This window comes from Quercus lobata, chromosome 10 (assembly GCF_001633185.2).
Source record: "Quercus lobata isolate SW786 chromosome 10, ValleyOak3.0 Primary Assembly, whole genome shotgun sequence".
NCBI classification, from domain to species: domain Eukaryota; kingdom Viridiplantae; phylum Streptophyta; class Magnoliopsida; order Fagales; family Fagaceae; genus Quercus; species Quercus lobata.
The window spans coordinates 2,198,046-2,211,705 of record NC_044913.1 but is presented as its reverse complement, the minus strand read 5'-3'; the positions used below and the strand labels follow the sequence as shown (position 1 = coordinate 2,211,705).

The 13,660-nt window shown below is 31.8% G+C and overlaps 1 protein-coding gene and 1 pseudogene across 2 annotated transcripts; both read left to right on the top strand.

Annotated features, from left to right (window-relative positions):
• Positions 1–2,834: 2,834 nt before the first annotated feature.
• Positions 2,835–6,535, top strand: LOC115963491 (annotated as a pseudogene).
• Positions 6,536–7,850: 1,315 nt separating this feature from the next.
• On the top strand, positions 7,851–10,785 carry LOC115963875 (11-beta-hydroxysteroid dehydrogenase-like 4A). Of its 2 annotated transcripts, none has more exons than XM_031083095.1 (6): positions 7,851–8,088; positions 8,556–8,748; positions 8,851–8,936; positions 9,608–9,739; positions 9,822–9,944; positions 10,373–10,785. In XM_031083095.1, exons 1-6 carry the CDS (start codon positions 7,906–7,908, stop codon positions 10,574–10,576), a joined length of 921 nt encoding a protein of 306 aa, XP_030938955.1. In that variant the 5' UTR covers positions 7,851–7,905; the 3' UTR covers positions 10,577–10,785. The 2 variants fall into 2 exon arrangements, with proteins under 2 accessions (XP_030938955.1, XP_030938954.1); XM_031083094.1 differs by having other exon boundaries at positions 8,851–8,987.
• Positions 10,786–13,660: the final 2,875 nt, after the last annotated feature.

The following is a 13,660-nucleotide window of genomic DNA, read 5'->3' as shown; positions in this document are numbered from 1 at the left end:
TGCTTCATCATTTGGTCTAAAGAAAAGGAAATAATTGAGCAAATTTTTTCTGGTGGGAATTGCTTTTAGACACTGAAAAATGTACCTTCAATTCAAAGTGAGGGAGATTTGCTATGTGAGCGGTGAGAGGGGACCAGAGTTTTAAGTTTTTTTTTTTTCAAAAAAAATATATATAGATAATAGAATTTAAGTTTGTTTTGGAAATTATCATTTTATAGTTTTGTTAATGGGTTTATGATACAAATTGAAACAACCAAAAAATCTAATACCAAAAAAAAAAAAAAAAAGAAAGAAAGAAAGAAGAAGAAGATATAAGGAAACATAAAAAAGAAGAAATTTTTTAACTCCTCACTTATTTCAAATAGGTTTTATTTATTTATTTCATAAAGTACGGACTTAGAGTAGTAACGGAGATTCTAATTAAGCCTAACCTCATCAAGTAAAACTAATTCTACACATGATAATCCCATGATCAACTTAATTTTTAATGGGTCATGTCAATTTTATGGGGATGGACGGATAGGCGAAATAAATACCTTTTGAGGTGTACATGTGGTAGGTGGGGAAAATAGTGAAAAGATAGGGCACCTAGAGGATTACCAAGTGATTCACAAGGTAGAAGTTAATGACAGATTCACAAAGAAAAAATAGAGTAAAGAAAAGACAGAATATTTGCATAAAGCCAATATTATTGATGAGATAAAGATTACACATAAATGGAAATGATGACAATGAGAGTACTTAGAGAGAAAGAGCCGAAAAATATTTTGAAGATAATAATAGAATATGTATAAAAATATATATATTATAACTAGAATATGTATAGAAAATGTTAAATTATATGTATAACTAATTTAAATATATGTTAGATAATATATATATATACACACACATTTAGGATGCGGCAAGGCAAACAAAACAAGTAAATCCCGGCATTGCTCCATCACATGCATCTTCAAGGTAGAAAAAATTTGAGTGGGATTAAACGTTGCAGAGAAGGTCAAGAGGGATGGGTTGTTTTTACCATCCCTAACTCAATATTCACTCATATAGAATTTTTTCTATGGATTACTCGGAATAATAATAATGACAATAAGACATCAATAGTCAAGTCGAGGAATCACACATCAAAAGAGATGGCAATAAGCCAACGTATAAGTTAGCTCGTCAAGCGAAGTTCGTAGATGATTTTGTAGCATGGGTTGAGGAAATCACCGTTTTTTAAAAACAGTTATTGCTTAAGATGTAATCGACTGTTTTGATTTTATTAATAAAGTAATGCAGTAACTTCTTAAAAAAAAATAAAATAAAAAAAGACATCAATAATAGTTTTTTCTTTTCAAGAATAATTAAATTCAAAACAACCATGTGTTTGAATTCAATTAAAGAAGAACTTAATATACAGGCACCCACCCAAGACACTGTAATTAAGTTTTATTCTCCGAAATATATCATATAATTGGGTTTGAAAAATCCATGCACCCCCTAAGTTTATTTTCCTATTATGAAAATGTGCTTAGGACCATATTCCAGCCAAATCTGCCAATTGCTTCGGTGTATTGTAACCCCAGGCCTTAAATTTCGAGTTAATGGTCAGTATGTAACAATTAGCTTTGTCAATGAAGATGTTGACTAGTAATACTCTTATATCCATACATGAAACCTAAACTTTTTTTAATACTCTTTGGATATTATTGGTAAAGTGTCAAATCGTGTTAGCAATTGAATTAATTATGGTCCCACTAGCCTACATGTCCATCAATTATTAGTGGCATATAATTGATCAACTTCGGACCCAGCTTAAGCTTTAGTTGCCAAATTTGCCAACATCTTAATGAAAGCTCGAACCCATGCCAGTACTTTGAGTTCATATTGATTATTTGATATTGAGCCACCTGAGCAATTCAAAACTTGGCTGGACTCATGTACATCTTTTTATATTAGTACTTGAATGAAAGAACAATTACTGACAGTTTTTAGAGCCCTTAAACAATTGATTAAACTTAAGTAATTAGCCAAGTTGTTACTTAGTCCAATTAAACAAGTCTAGGTTATCACAATATAAAAGATCAAATCATGCAAAGCAGCGGAAAATAAATAACACAAGATATGATCACCCAGGAAACCAAACCGGTAAAAACCTGAGGAGGATTTAACCTAACTATCCTCAAGGTAAACTTAAATCCACTATCTTGAAAGAATCGAAGTTCATACAATAAGACTTACAAGCCCCCACGCTCGACTTCTTATTGCTACCAACCAGTAGAACTTACTAACACGACCACGTGCAAGCTCTGAATCCACGGACTCCTTCTTTCTTGGATTCTCACCAGCTACAAGCACACCCGCTTGTGTATTCTTTAAACTTTAATGGCAGCAACTGAATTGATCATCAAGGTGTAGATAAATCTTCTCCTTGAAAACCCTAAGTTTGTGTAAAGGAAAACTCCTCTAGATCTCACAAGAAATTTACACAAACCGCAAATATAAGCAACACTAAAACGTGGCTAGGGTTTGCCTTTTATACTTAGGACAAATAAGAAACCCTAAAAACGTTTTAAAACAAATAGGGCTGAGTTGGACGAATCTGCAGAAAAGCATTCTGCCCGAGCTTCGATCGGTCGAGCCTAAGCTTCGATCGATCAAGCCAGGCTGAAAGGCACAATGCTTCCTGCTTTAACTCGATTCCAACTTTACATTGACACACAACTTTGAGCTAGCTTTAAACACTTCTAAACATATTGTTTTGATCATGGTTTGCCAACAATACACATTAGAGTTCTAAATACATAAAATCCTAAACTTTAGAACCTAACAATTACAAATTAAAATAAATGACATTGTGTAGCAAGTTAGCTATCACGGATTTGCTACACAAGTTGTTGAACATTGTACTCCCTCCCTTAACATTCATTGCGTTACTTCTCTTAATGTCAATATTTGGTCTTCTTGAGTTTCATTTTTCCTTGAAAAGATACATATATATGGAAAATGTAGCAAGCAAAGTAGCACTCATCACTAGAGCATCTTCAGGAATTGGCGAGGTGTGTATGAGTGTATCCATTCCAAACCATTTATATATCTTTATAAACAGTGTGGAAAGGGAGGGGGAGTCTCTACTCTAACCCTCCCTTTATTGAGAGTGTTTTTTATGCAGTTTTCATGTCTTATTTTGTATTTCAAGGTTAAAATACTTATTTTGTGGTAATAATAGAAGTAAGGATCTTGAAGCCCACCACTTATTTTTTGATTCATTTGATTATATGATAAAAATAATTATAAGTTTAGGAATATTACATTTTTTACAACTATTGACATGATATCTGTTTATGTATAATATACAAAATATTAGCAGTAGACTTAAGTGAAAGTGATATAACTCCAATTACAATGCATTAATAATTATAAGTAGATATTATATCCTTGTAGCATTACTAAAAAAAAGGAAAATTATTTGGTCTTGCGCGCTATGTTATAATGTCCCATAATGTTAAAGAGTGAGTAAAAAAGAGTAAGGATTGAAGATGTAAACTTATGATTGTTTGTTTTTAGACTCCTTAAAACACAACCAGATTAACCTAGTTAATTAGCCAAATGATTACTTAGTCAAATTATTAAATCTAGGTTAACACAAATATAACATATCATTGTAAAGTGCGGAAAATAAAGAACACAACAATATGATAACCCAGAAAAACCAAACTGGTAAAAAACCTGGGAAGGATTTAATCTAACTATCCTCAAGATAAAACTGAATCAACTATGAAAGAATTGAAGTTTACAAAATAGCGACTTAGACCACTAACATCCTATTGCTACCTCGAGTAGGAAACTTACTACCACGACCACGTGACAGCTTCGAGTCCATAGACTACTTCTTTCTTGGATTTCCAGCAAGTACAAGCACTTCTACTTATGTATCTTTAAGGTCTTAAACCTACAACTAAATTGATTACCAAGTTCTTGACATAATCTTGAATCTTGGAAACCCTAAGTGTATGTGAAGGCAACTACCTCTAGATCTCATAAGAGATTCACACACACAGCATAAAGAGCAACCCTAAAACGTGGCTAGGGTTTTCCCTTTTATACCTAGGGCAAAACATAAAACCCTACACGTCAAACGAGCTTGGGTTAAGTTGGAAATTCTGCAAAAAAAAAACTGCACGACTTTCGATCAATTGAGTCTAATTCTCGATCAATCGAGCCAGACAGATTTACACAGTAAATCTTGCAGCTACTCAATTCCAACTTTACATACAACCACATATTTTGAGCAAGTCTAAACAAGACCAAAATGTTTTGATTATGGTTTGCCAACATTACAAAATGAAGTTCTAATACATTAGTTCCTAATTCCTTAGAACCTAACAATGAATATTTATACTATCTTGCAGATCAAAGTACTCTCAAGATGAGATAAGACTAATGTTTTCAATTATTTAACAAGAATAGAAAATATTTATTTTATATTTAATCACACACTATATAACTTATGACACTATACAATTCAATATTTTACATCTATGCATGGCTTACTAATGTCATATTTGTTGACTCTGTGAGTATGTATAAAGCCTGTTGCTTATGAGTACACTAGGAGAGGTGCTCGTTTAGTCCTTGTTGCAAGAAGAGAGGACCATCTTCAAGTAGTCGCAGATAAAGCACGTCAAATAGGATCCTTGGAGGTTATTGTGGTCGCTGCAGATGTTTCCAAGGTTGAAAACTGTAAGCGATTTGTTGAGGAGGCAGTGAACCACTTTGGACCATGTAAGTGTTCGATATGTTTTTATTTTCCTTTGATTCTTTTTGTAAATTTTGGAAATGTTTTATAGTTGATGGGCTTTTTACAACAATGGATCATTTGGTGAACAATGCTGGAGTGGCACTAATAGACTTGTTTGAAAAAGTCACTAGATTCTCCGATTTTGCTTCAATTATGGTAATAAAATTGCATTGTTGCCATACTTTTGGAACAAGATTGTAATATAAGGGAACCTTTTGGTACCCAGTAATATATTATGTGTCACCATCACTAAAACAAAGAAATTTATTTATTGTGTTGTTCAAATGACATCAATCACATTTATTCATTGGCACATTAGTTTATAAATCTTTTGTAGTATAATAGATAGCAATTTTAAATTTTTCCTTAAAGAATGAGTGATGCTAAAGATATTACAAATGGTACTATATATAAATCTATGATATGTCTATGATCATGAATTCATGGGATTAGCATACATGCATGTACCTATTATTAACTCCATGTCCCCTTTTTTTTTATTGCTTGCATTTACAGGTTGCTACTTCATGTTTTTTAGGACATAAATTTCTAGGGTTTAATATATAGCACCCATTATGCAATTCCACACTTGAGAAAAAGCAAAGGGAAGATTGTTGTAATTTCTTCAAATGCAGCATTGTTAACTAGTCCAAGATTTAGCTTCTACAATGTAAGAACCTCCAAATTATTATGCCTTACTCCACGTTTTTTTTGTCATTGATAGCTCCTAAATCTGTGATGAATTCAAGCAAGCAAGGCAGCACTAATTTCCTTTTTTGAGACTTTAAGGACTGGATTTGATCCAGATATTGGAATAACAATTGTGTCTCCTGGATTGATAGAATCAGTAATGACAAAAGGCGAAATTTTATCACAGATAGGCTTAAAGGAATTACATACATTGTCAATTAAATTAAACATAGCTCATCCCTTACCCCTTAACTCAAAGGAAGTACATCTTCAATTAAAGGAAACAAATGTACAGTGTAATTAAGATATGGTTAGTTAATTCTGGACCACTCTCATTACAAAAGCATGGAAACTTGGGTATCATTTTTTAGATATTATACATTAAGTTTCCCCATTGAATTCAAACACATGATTGCATTGACTAATGCAATACAAACAATGTTATCCTTCTCGAGGATAATTAAATTTAATGCATCTATATGTTAGAATTTAATTGTAGAAACTAAATCTCATCAACGCCAGTTAAGACAGTGAAGCCAAACATAATTAGTGCATGGCTAGCTAGTAAACAATTGATCACCAATGATTAGACTGACTTTTTATTGATCCATTTTTAAAAAAAGAAATTTCTCCATTAGAAGAATGTTTGTAAATAACAATTCAAGTTTAAATCACATAGCATAGTGTTAGACTATTAGCTATACGTGGTACATGTTCACAAGCAGTTTTTGTACACTTATTTGCAAAAAAGTCTTAATGACTTCTACTACGTGTGATTTTCACTCCCATTATATGTACATTGCTGCTTTTATTCTCTCACAACAAAGAGACATCTTTCTTAATATGATTTCCGGTTAGTATGCATGGGTTCCAGTCGAGGCGACAAAAGTGTGTGCCAAGGCAATTGTGGACAGTGCTTGCAATGGAGACATGTACTTGACTGAGCCATCTTGGGTGAAAGTGTGGTGTTGGATCAAAATCTTGTGTCCTGAAGTATTTGAATGGGGTGCACACTCAATGTATGTCAATAGGCCATGCACTTCAAAGAAAAACTCCTAGTAGCAACATTTGATGTTTTATGACAACAAATTCTTCAACAGGGCTTAAATTTAATCCTTAATATCTCAAGGCAGATTAAGGTCATCAAGCTAAGAAGAGCTAGTGCAGCTCCTTTGATTCAAATTGAATTTATTTAGTGTTAACCAGTAACATTATACTACAGGTCGTTTCAAGCAGTGATGTTGAGCTAAGACAAATTGTTCCAAGCAGTAATGATAAGCTTCAAGTCTTGTTTAGTAGTGAAAGTATCTGACAACTCGTATTGTATTCATTATAAGACAAGAGAATGTTGGTTATATTTGTTATTATTAAGTCTATGAATCCATTTGGGGAAAGATTCTTCCACTATTGGTTTCTTTCTTGATCTCTTTTCTACTTCCTTTCATTTATGGCGACTCCGGTTAATAGGTACCTTTAGGGCATTTGTTAATGAACTATTTTAGAAAATTTTAAATACCACTTTTATGGGTATTATTAAAATTTGGGGTGGGGGAATTTAGTTGGAAACACTTGGAAATAGGAAGTGTCAACTAAGCCACAAGGATATTGACCTTTCATTCAATATTTAGTATTACTTTGATATATTATATCAATATCTAGTCATGCTTACGTTGGAAACACTAGGAATTAGGAAGTGTCAATTAAGCCACAAGGCAATTGACTTCTCATTTAGCATTTAGTATTACTTTGATATAGTACATCCATATCTATTCCTGCAATGCATAACATAAGTGATTTTTCACCTAAGATATTTGCATCAAACATTAATTAGTCATCTAATTTTTTTATATATAGATACTATAGAATTGTAACCTATAACATCTATTCTATAATGAATTTTTTTTTTTAAAGAGAGTGAGAGTTTCAATCTATGGCGTCCACTCTTAATAATAGCTCTAATGGTTAAATAAGAAATCTGGAGTCTAATCCTCACTTACACCTTCTTATTATCAGTTTAAGGCACAATCTATTTTTGATGTAAGCAGCTAATTCGAGGATAAGAGATTTACCAGTTGAGTTAACTAAAACTCACATTAATCATCTAATTAAAGTGAAAGATACATGACCAAATATATAATTAATCAATGAGATGTGAAGTAACGGTATATTCCCTTTTCAAATTTATCTCCTAATTATAAAAATAAACAAACTAGTCATACAATCAAAACTAAAAATAACTATCAAAAAAAGAAAATAACTAAAAGTAACTAATAACATTTGAAGCCTTCTACCAAAACTCCATCTCATGCAAAATGTGTGCCAACCTACTATATAACGACTCCTAAAACCCTGCAACACGAAGTGCATTAAAACTAAAACATAGAGGATTTGTCCTCTCTCTCTCTCTCTCTCTCCATTGTAGCAAAGCTATGGATTTTCTGCACAAGTTCTTGGGCATTGCACTGCCTCCCTTGATGCTCATTGTGTTCTCTATCACTTTGGCCCCATTTCTCTTTCTCAAGTTTCTTTATTTCTTAAAAAGATCCAAATACAGTGAAAACGTGGCGGGCAAAGTCATACTCATTACTGGAGCATCTTCTGGAATTGGTGAGGTTTGTATCAATCTCATACTATTAATCTTTTGTAGATGAGTGATGGTATAATTATTACAAATTTTATTCTACACCTACAAATTTTTGGGTCAACTTTTAAAAAGTGATGATAAGGATACTACAAATTGAATTATAATTCATTATTTCTTTATTAGTTGTTGAAATGATACCAATTATATTCATTGTCACGTCAATTTGTAAGTCTTTTAAAAATTCTTTTTACAAAAAGTAAGAGAGGGTATATCATGTATATTGTATATGTAGCCACTCTTCACATAAGATTGGGTCTACACTTGTGGAGTCTACCTCTATGCGAAAGGGTGGTTACATATACTGCATACATGATATTCTTTTTCAAAAAGTAGAGAATTGGGGTTTCGATTCTCTTTATTAGAAGAATCGGTCAATATTACTGAGTTACAACTTACAAGGCTTTTAATATAAATTTACAATGTGTGAGTTTGTAGTATGTTGCATATGAGTATGCTAGGAGACGAGCATGTTTAGCCCTTATTGCAAGAAGAGAGGACCGTCTTCAAGAAATTGCAAATAGAGCCCGACAACTAGGATCCCCAGAGGTTATTGTGGTACCTGCAGATGTTTCCAAGGTTGAAGATTGCAAGCATTTTGTTGATGAGACAGTGAACCACTTTGGACAATGTAAGTGAATGTATGATAAGTTTTCATTTTCCTCCCTAAGGATTTTTTTTGTGGAAATATTTTGAGATGTTAGTGTTATGGTTGGTGGTTTTTGTTCAACAGTAGATCATTTGGTGAACAATGCTGGAATAACACGCTTTGAATTATTTGAAGATTCCGTCCAATTCTCTGATTTTGCTTCAATCATGGTAAAAATCGAGACCAATATGGTTGCATTTCTGTCTCACTTTTGTAACAAGGTGGTGCTATTAATTGCACTTGAAATTCCAATATATATATTCTAAATAGAAAGAAGAAAATCAAAAAATGTTGAAAGAGGAAATGTAAACAAAAGAATTCACATGATTAAATTATATATATATATATAGAATGCCATAATATTCTATAAAACTGTATTTTAAGTATTTTTTATTTTATCAAAATATTTATAAGAAAATGTTACCTATTGGAGAGACTGCAAAATATGGCATTTTTTCCTGTTATAATATGTTTTTGATCATGTCTTCTTAGGATTTACAATTATCTTTCCCTTAAATAAATTTACACATTTTAGCACCAAATTCATGTTTTGGCCTAGTATAGTAACTTATAATATGTTTTTCATTATGAAATAGGCTTCTTGGTTCAAATCCTACTGGCTACTTACATCCAAATACTCAAAAACTTTGCAACAAATTCTTTACACCCTAGAGTTCAAAATTGTTCTTGCACATTAGATTAGTAAAAACTAAAACGATCGTATCTATTAGGAACTTGATGCTAAGCTATGGTTCTACAAGAATTAGCGCCCTATAAATTTTTATTTGCTTTTTTAACTTGCTTTCTTGCATTAACTGAATCCCAATTTATATTTTTCTAGGACATAAATTTTTGGGGTTCAATATATAGCACCCACAATGCAATTCCACACTTGAAAAAACGAAAGGGAAAGATTGTTGTACTTGCTTCAACTGCAGCATGGTTGGCTATGCCAAGATTGGGTTTCTACAATGTAAGAAACCTTCTTAATTGGAATGCCCTACTCCCACTTTTTTTTTTAAATTGATTCATTTGTAAATCTGTGATGGCTACAGGCAAGCAAGGCAGCCATAATATCCTTTTTTGAGACATTGAAGATTGAACTTCGTTCACATATTGGAATAACAATTGTGACTCCTGGATTGATTAAGTCAGAAATGTCCACAAAATTATCAAAGGTATATTGTGAATTAAATGAAACCTGAAAGCCTCCTTCACCAACCTCTAATCTTGAATCAAGTTTCAAAACTTGCATTTATATTAAAGGCAATGAAGTGTCTTAAGCCACTAGATACCAAGAGGGTAAGATGTTTTAATAGCATTGAGTAATGGTATGGCAAAGACCCTTTAAAATGTGAAAATGATCACTTAAACCAAACAATGATTGTACTAACTACTAATTAACTTGTTGAATCTTTTTTTTTTTATTGACATGGTTTATGACACATCAATTTGTAAGCCTTATGCAGTAAAATTTTTATATATGTCTAATACCACTCCTGTTATATGTGATTTCTACTTCCAACTTAATCATTATGTACACTTCCACTATTATTTTTTAAACAAAGAGGGAACTTTTCATCTTCTAAATGTGATTTCTGGATAGGCTAAAGCAGCCTGGACCCTAGCTAAGTCAACAGAAGGGTGTGCCAAGGCAATTGTGGCCAGTGCTTGCAGGGGAGATTTGTACTTGACTGAGCCATCTTGGATGAAGGTGATGTTTTGGATGAAAATCATGTGTCCTGAAGTATTGGAATGGTATTTTCACTCGAGGTTTGTCAAGAGGCGCCAAACTTCAAAAGACTCCTAGCTGCAACATCTAGTGTTTATGCCAATAAATTCTTCAACATAGTTTCAATTTAATCTCCATGCATGAAGGCATATAAAAATCATGAAGCCAAGCAAAGCTAATGGGTCTCGCTTCAATTTTGATATTATACCTTTAGAGTTGAATTAATTTGTCAACTTGATAAATTATATCAATATCTGTTTATGAAGCACATAACTTGTCTTTTTTTCCTTTTTCTCTTTTTCCTACTGCATTTTTATAAAACCATATGCAAATTGATAATCAAAAGTTATCAAATGATTTTTTTTTTTTTTTAAATCAAAAGTTGGGGGATTTGAACGTGAAATTTTTTGTTGAAAACACCAGAAGATGTCAATTGAGCTACAAGGCTCTAGGTGTCATCAACTGAAAGTAAATTTGTAGATACAACACCAAATATACAAGTTTATAACTAACCAATGAATTATATCAATTATTTTGAGATGTTAAATAGAGTAAAACTAGTGGATATCACGGGCAATGCGCGGTGTATTTTAATAAATTTAGTAAAAAATTATTTATGATCTATTAATTTCATGAATACTATTATTGTTTGTCATAATTATTCTATGAAGTTTTCTAGTAAGACAAAATTCAAACTAAATAAATTGGGAAAAAATTCCTCTAATTCATGCAACCAACAAATGTCACCATATTATATTCACATTGTCACCTACAAACTTGGTGGTTCTTAGATGTCTTTATTGTATGATTTATGCTTTATATATAGATTTTATAGTGTTAATTTCTACATTTCTTGTGCCACTAAAGTCTCTATCTCCATTATATCAACACTTATAATTTTTATGTCAATGAAAGTAGTTTTTCTTTAGTTTCAAAATTGAAATGAGATAAAATTAAGGCCCATTAATATTTTAATTGAAGAAAAGTTTAATTTTCTAAGACCTTAATTATAATAGGGTGAAAATTGAAAGATTAATATCTTAATCAATTAGCTATAAAAATTGCTAGAATTTCATGATACAACAATAGAAACAATAATGCCATAATGACACAATAATATCACAATTTAACCTCCAAATTTTAATTAAGCTAAAAGTAGCCAAAACACCAAATATACTACAAATCCTTACCAAGTATATACATCATACGAAAAAACCCAAAATCTAAATTAGCACATAATATGAAAAAGCCATCCTAACCACATTACAATGCTACATCAATAAAAATGAATGCATAAAATCTAAACAAAAAATTAAAGACGAACATAATATTTTGGAAGTTAACATACCTCTCAGAAAGGAAACTAAAGATATTATGAGAGAAATTATGAAAGTTTGATTTTTAAGTCCAAAGGAAATGAGGATTTATATTAGACAAATGTGGAGACAAATAATTATATTACTCAATATTCATTGAATCTGACTCTTGCAATTCTACATTGAAGTTAGTCTTATGCATAAAATTTAAAAGTTTTCTTAACTCCTATCTTTCCAATGACTTTTTAGATCCATCTTTGTCTATCCAAAGCATTTCAAATTATAAATGTATACAACTTCTTTTAATTTTATTAATGCATCAAAATTAATGCATATGTCATTACTTAATAATTTGATATAAATGCTAAATTTAGATGAGGTGGAATCCCAAATGAAAAAAAAAATGTCATACAATGCGCCACTTGGTAGAACCGCATACTCTCACACATGAGATCTCTGCTTTTTTATATATATATATATATATATATATTGATTTAACAAAACCAATGGATGGTTTAGACAACGCAACCATCTCCGTTTATGGGATAATCAAAGAAACTCAGTGATGTTCCAGATTTACTTTCATGGGGACCAACATCATCTAGGCCAAGTGGAGGAGAAATAATACTAACAACATTCAGCCCTAATCAGTGAAACAGAGAAAGGTTTTTGACAGATTGCTTAAAACCCTTTTTTCTCGTCTAAAATGTTGTACCAGACAGCCTACCTGCTTGTATATATCCTCTGCAACTCATGCCCTTAAGTTAAAAACCACTAGCCTTTCACTTCATTCCATTATAACATAAATCCTACACACTTCAAACACTTATCTCTACGTCTCTGAAGAGAAGTCATGGATTTCATTCACCAAATCATGTACATTACAGTCTCTCCCAAAGTCCTAACCATGTTTGTCTTCATTCTAACAATATATATATATATATATATATGTTCTTCAAACTTCTCCTATCCAACATAAAATCCATATTCATTGAAAATGTGGGTGGAAAAGTAATACTCATCACTAGGGCGTCCTCTGGCACGGGCAAGGTTTGAACCATCTTAAGCCACTTAATGGTTAAATGATTAAATGTTTACTTTCTTAATGGAAGTTTTGCCCTTTTAGGACATATTGTTTTATATCAAATATAAACTATGTTTTAATTACTTTGCATCTTCTTCTTGCTATTTTTTTTTTTCAATTAATTGTTGTGGTTTTGAAGCACCCTGCAATTGCACGAGTATGCTAATAGAGAAGCTTGCCTGGCCCTCATAGCAAGACGAGAGAACCATCTCCGAGAAGTTTCCCTCAAGGCTTACAAGCTCAGCTCCCCTTAAGTTACTGTGATCCCTGCAGATGTCTCAAACGTAGAAGATTGTAAGCGTTTTGTAGATAAAACAGTCGGCCACTTTGGGCAATGTTAAGAGTGAAATCAATTCTCTGCTCATTCTAGTTGCTTTTAATTGGTGAGAATGTTTCATGAGCAATACTAGACACAAAAATTAAGAGTTTGGTCCAAAGTGGACCAAACTCTTTGGTTTTTGGCTAAAAAAATATAAACAAAATAAACATTTGAAATTAGAGATATAAGCCCTTAAAAAACAACAAAAATGATGACTATTCACAAGACTCCCTTGAAATTTAAGATTCAATAATATTGACATTACACTTATATTTGGAAAGGAAAAAAAAAAAGCTACAATTCTAACATGTGTTCCATAGAATGGAGTACATTTTTTTTTTAAATATTTTTGTATATATTCAGATTAGTCAACTGATTATGATATCTTTTTATTAAATTACGTTTTTTAATGTAAAATACCACATAAGACAATAAAAATGTCA

Coding starts and splice junctions, on each gene's coding strand:
- LOC115963875 (XM_031083094.1), top strand. CDS start 7,906: ATGGATTTTCTGCACAAGTTCTTGGGCATTGCACTGCCTCCCTTGATG. Junction 8,988..9,607: donor TGTCTCACTTTTGTAACAAG/GTGGTGCTATTA, acceptor ATATTTTTCTAG/GACATAAATTTTTGGGGTTC. Junction 9,740..9,821: donor CAAGATTGGGTTTCTACAAT/GTAAGAAACCTT, acceptor TGATGGCTACAG/GCAAGCAAGGCAGCCATAAT.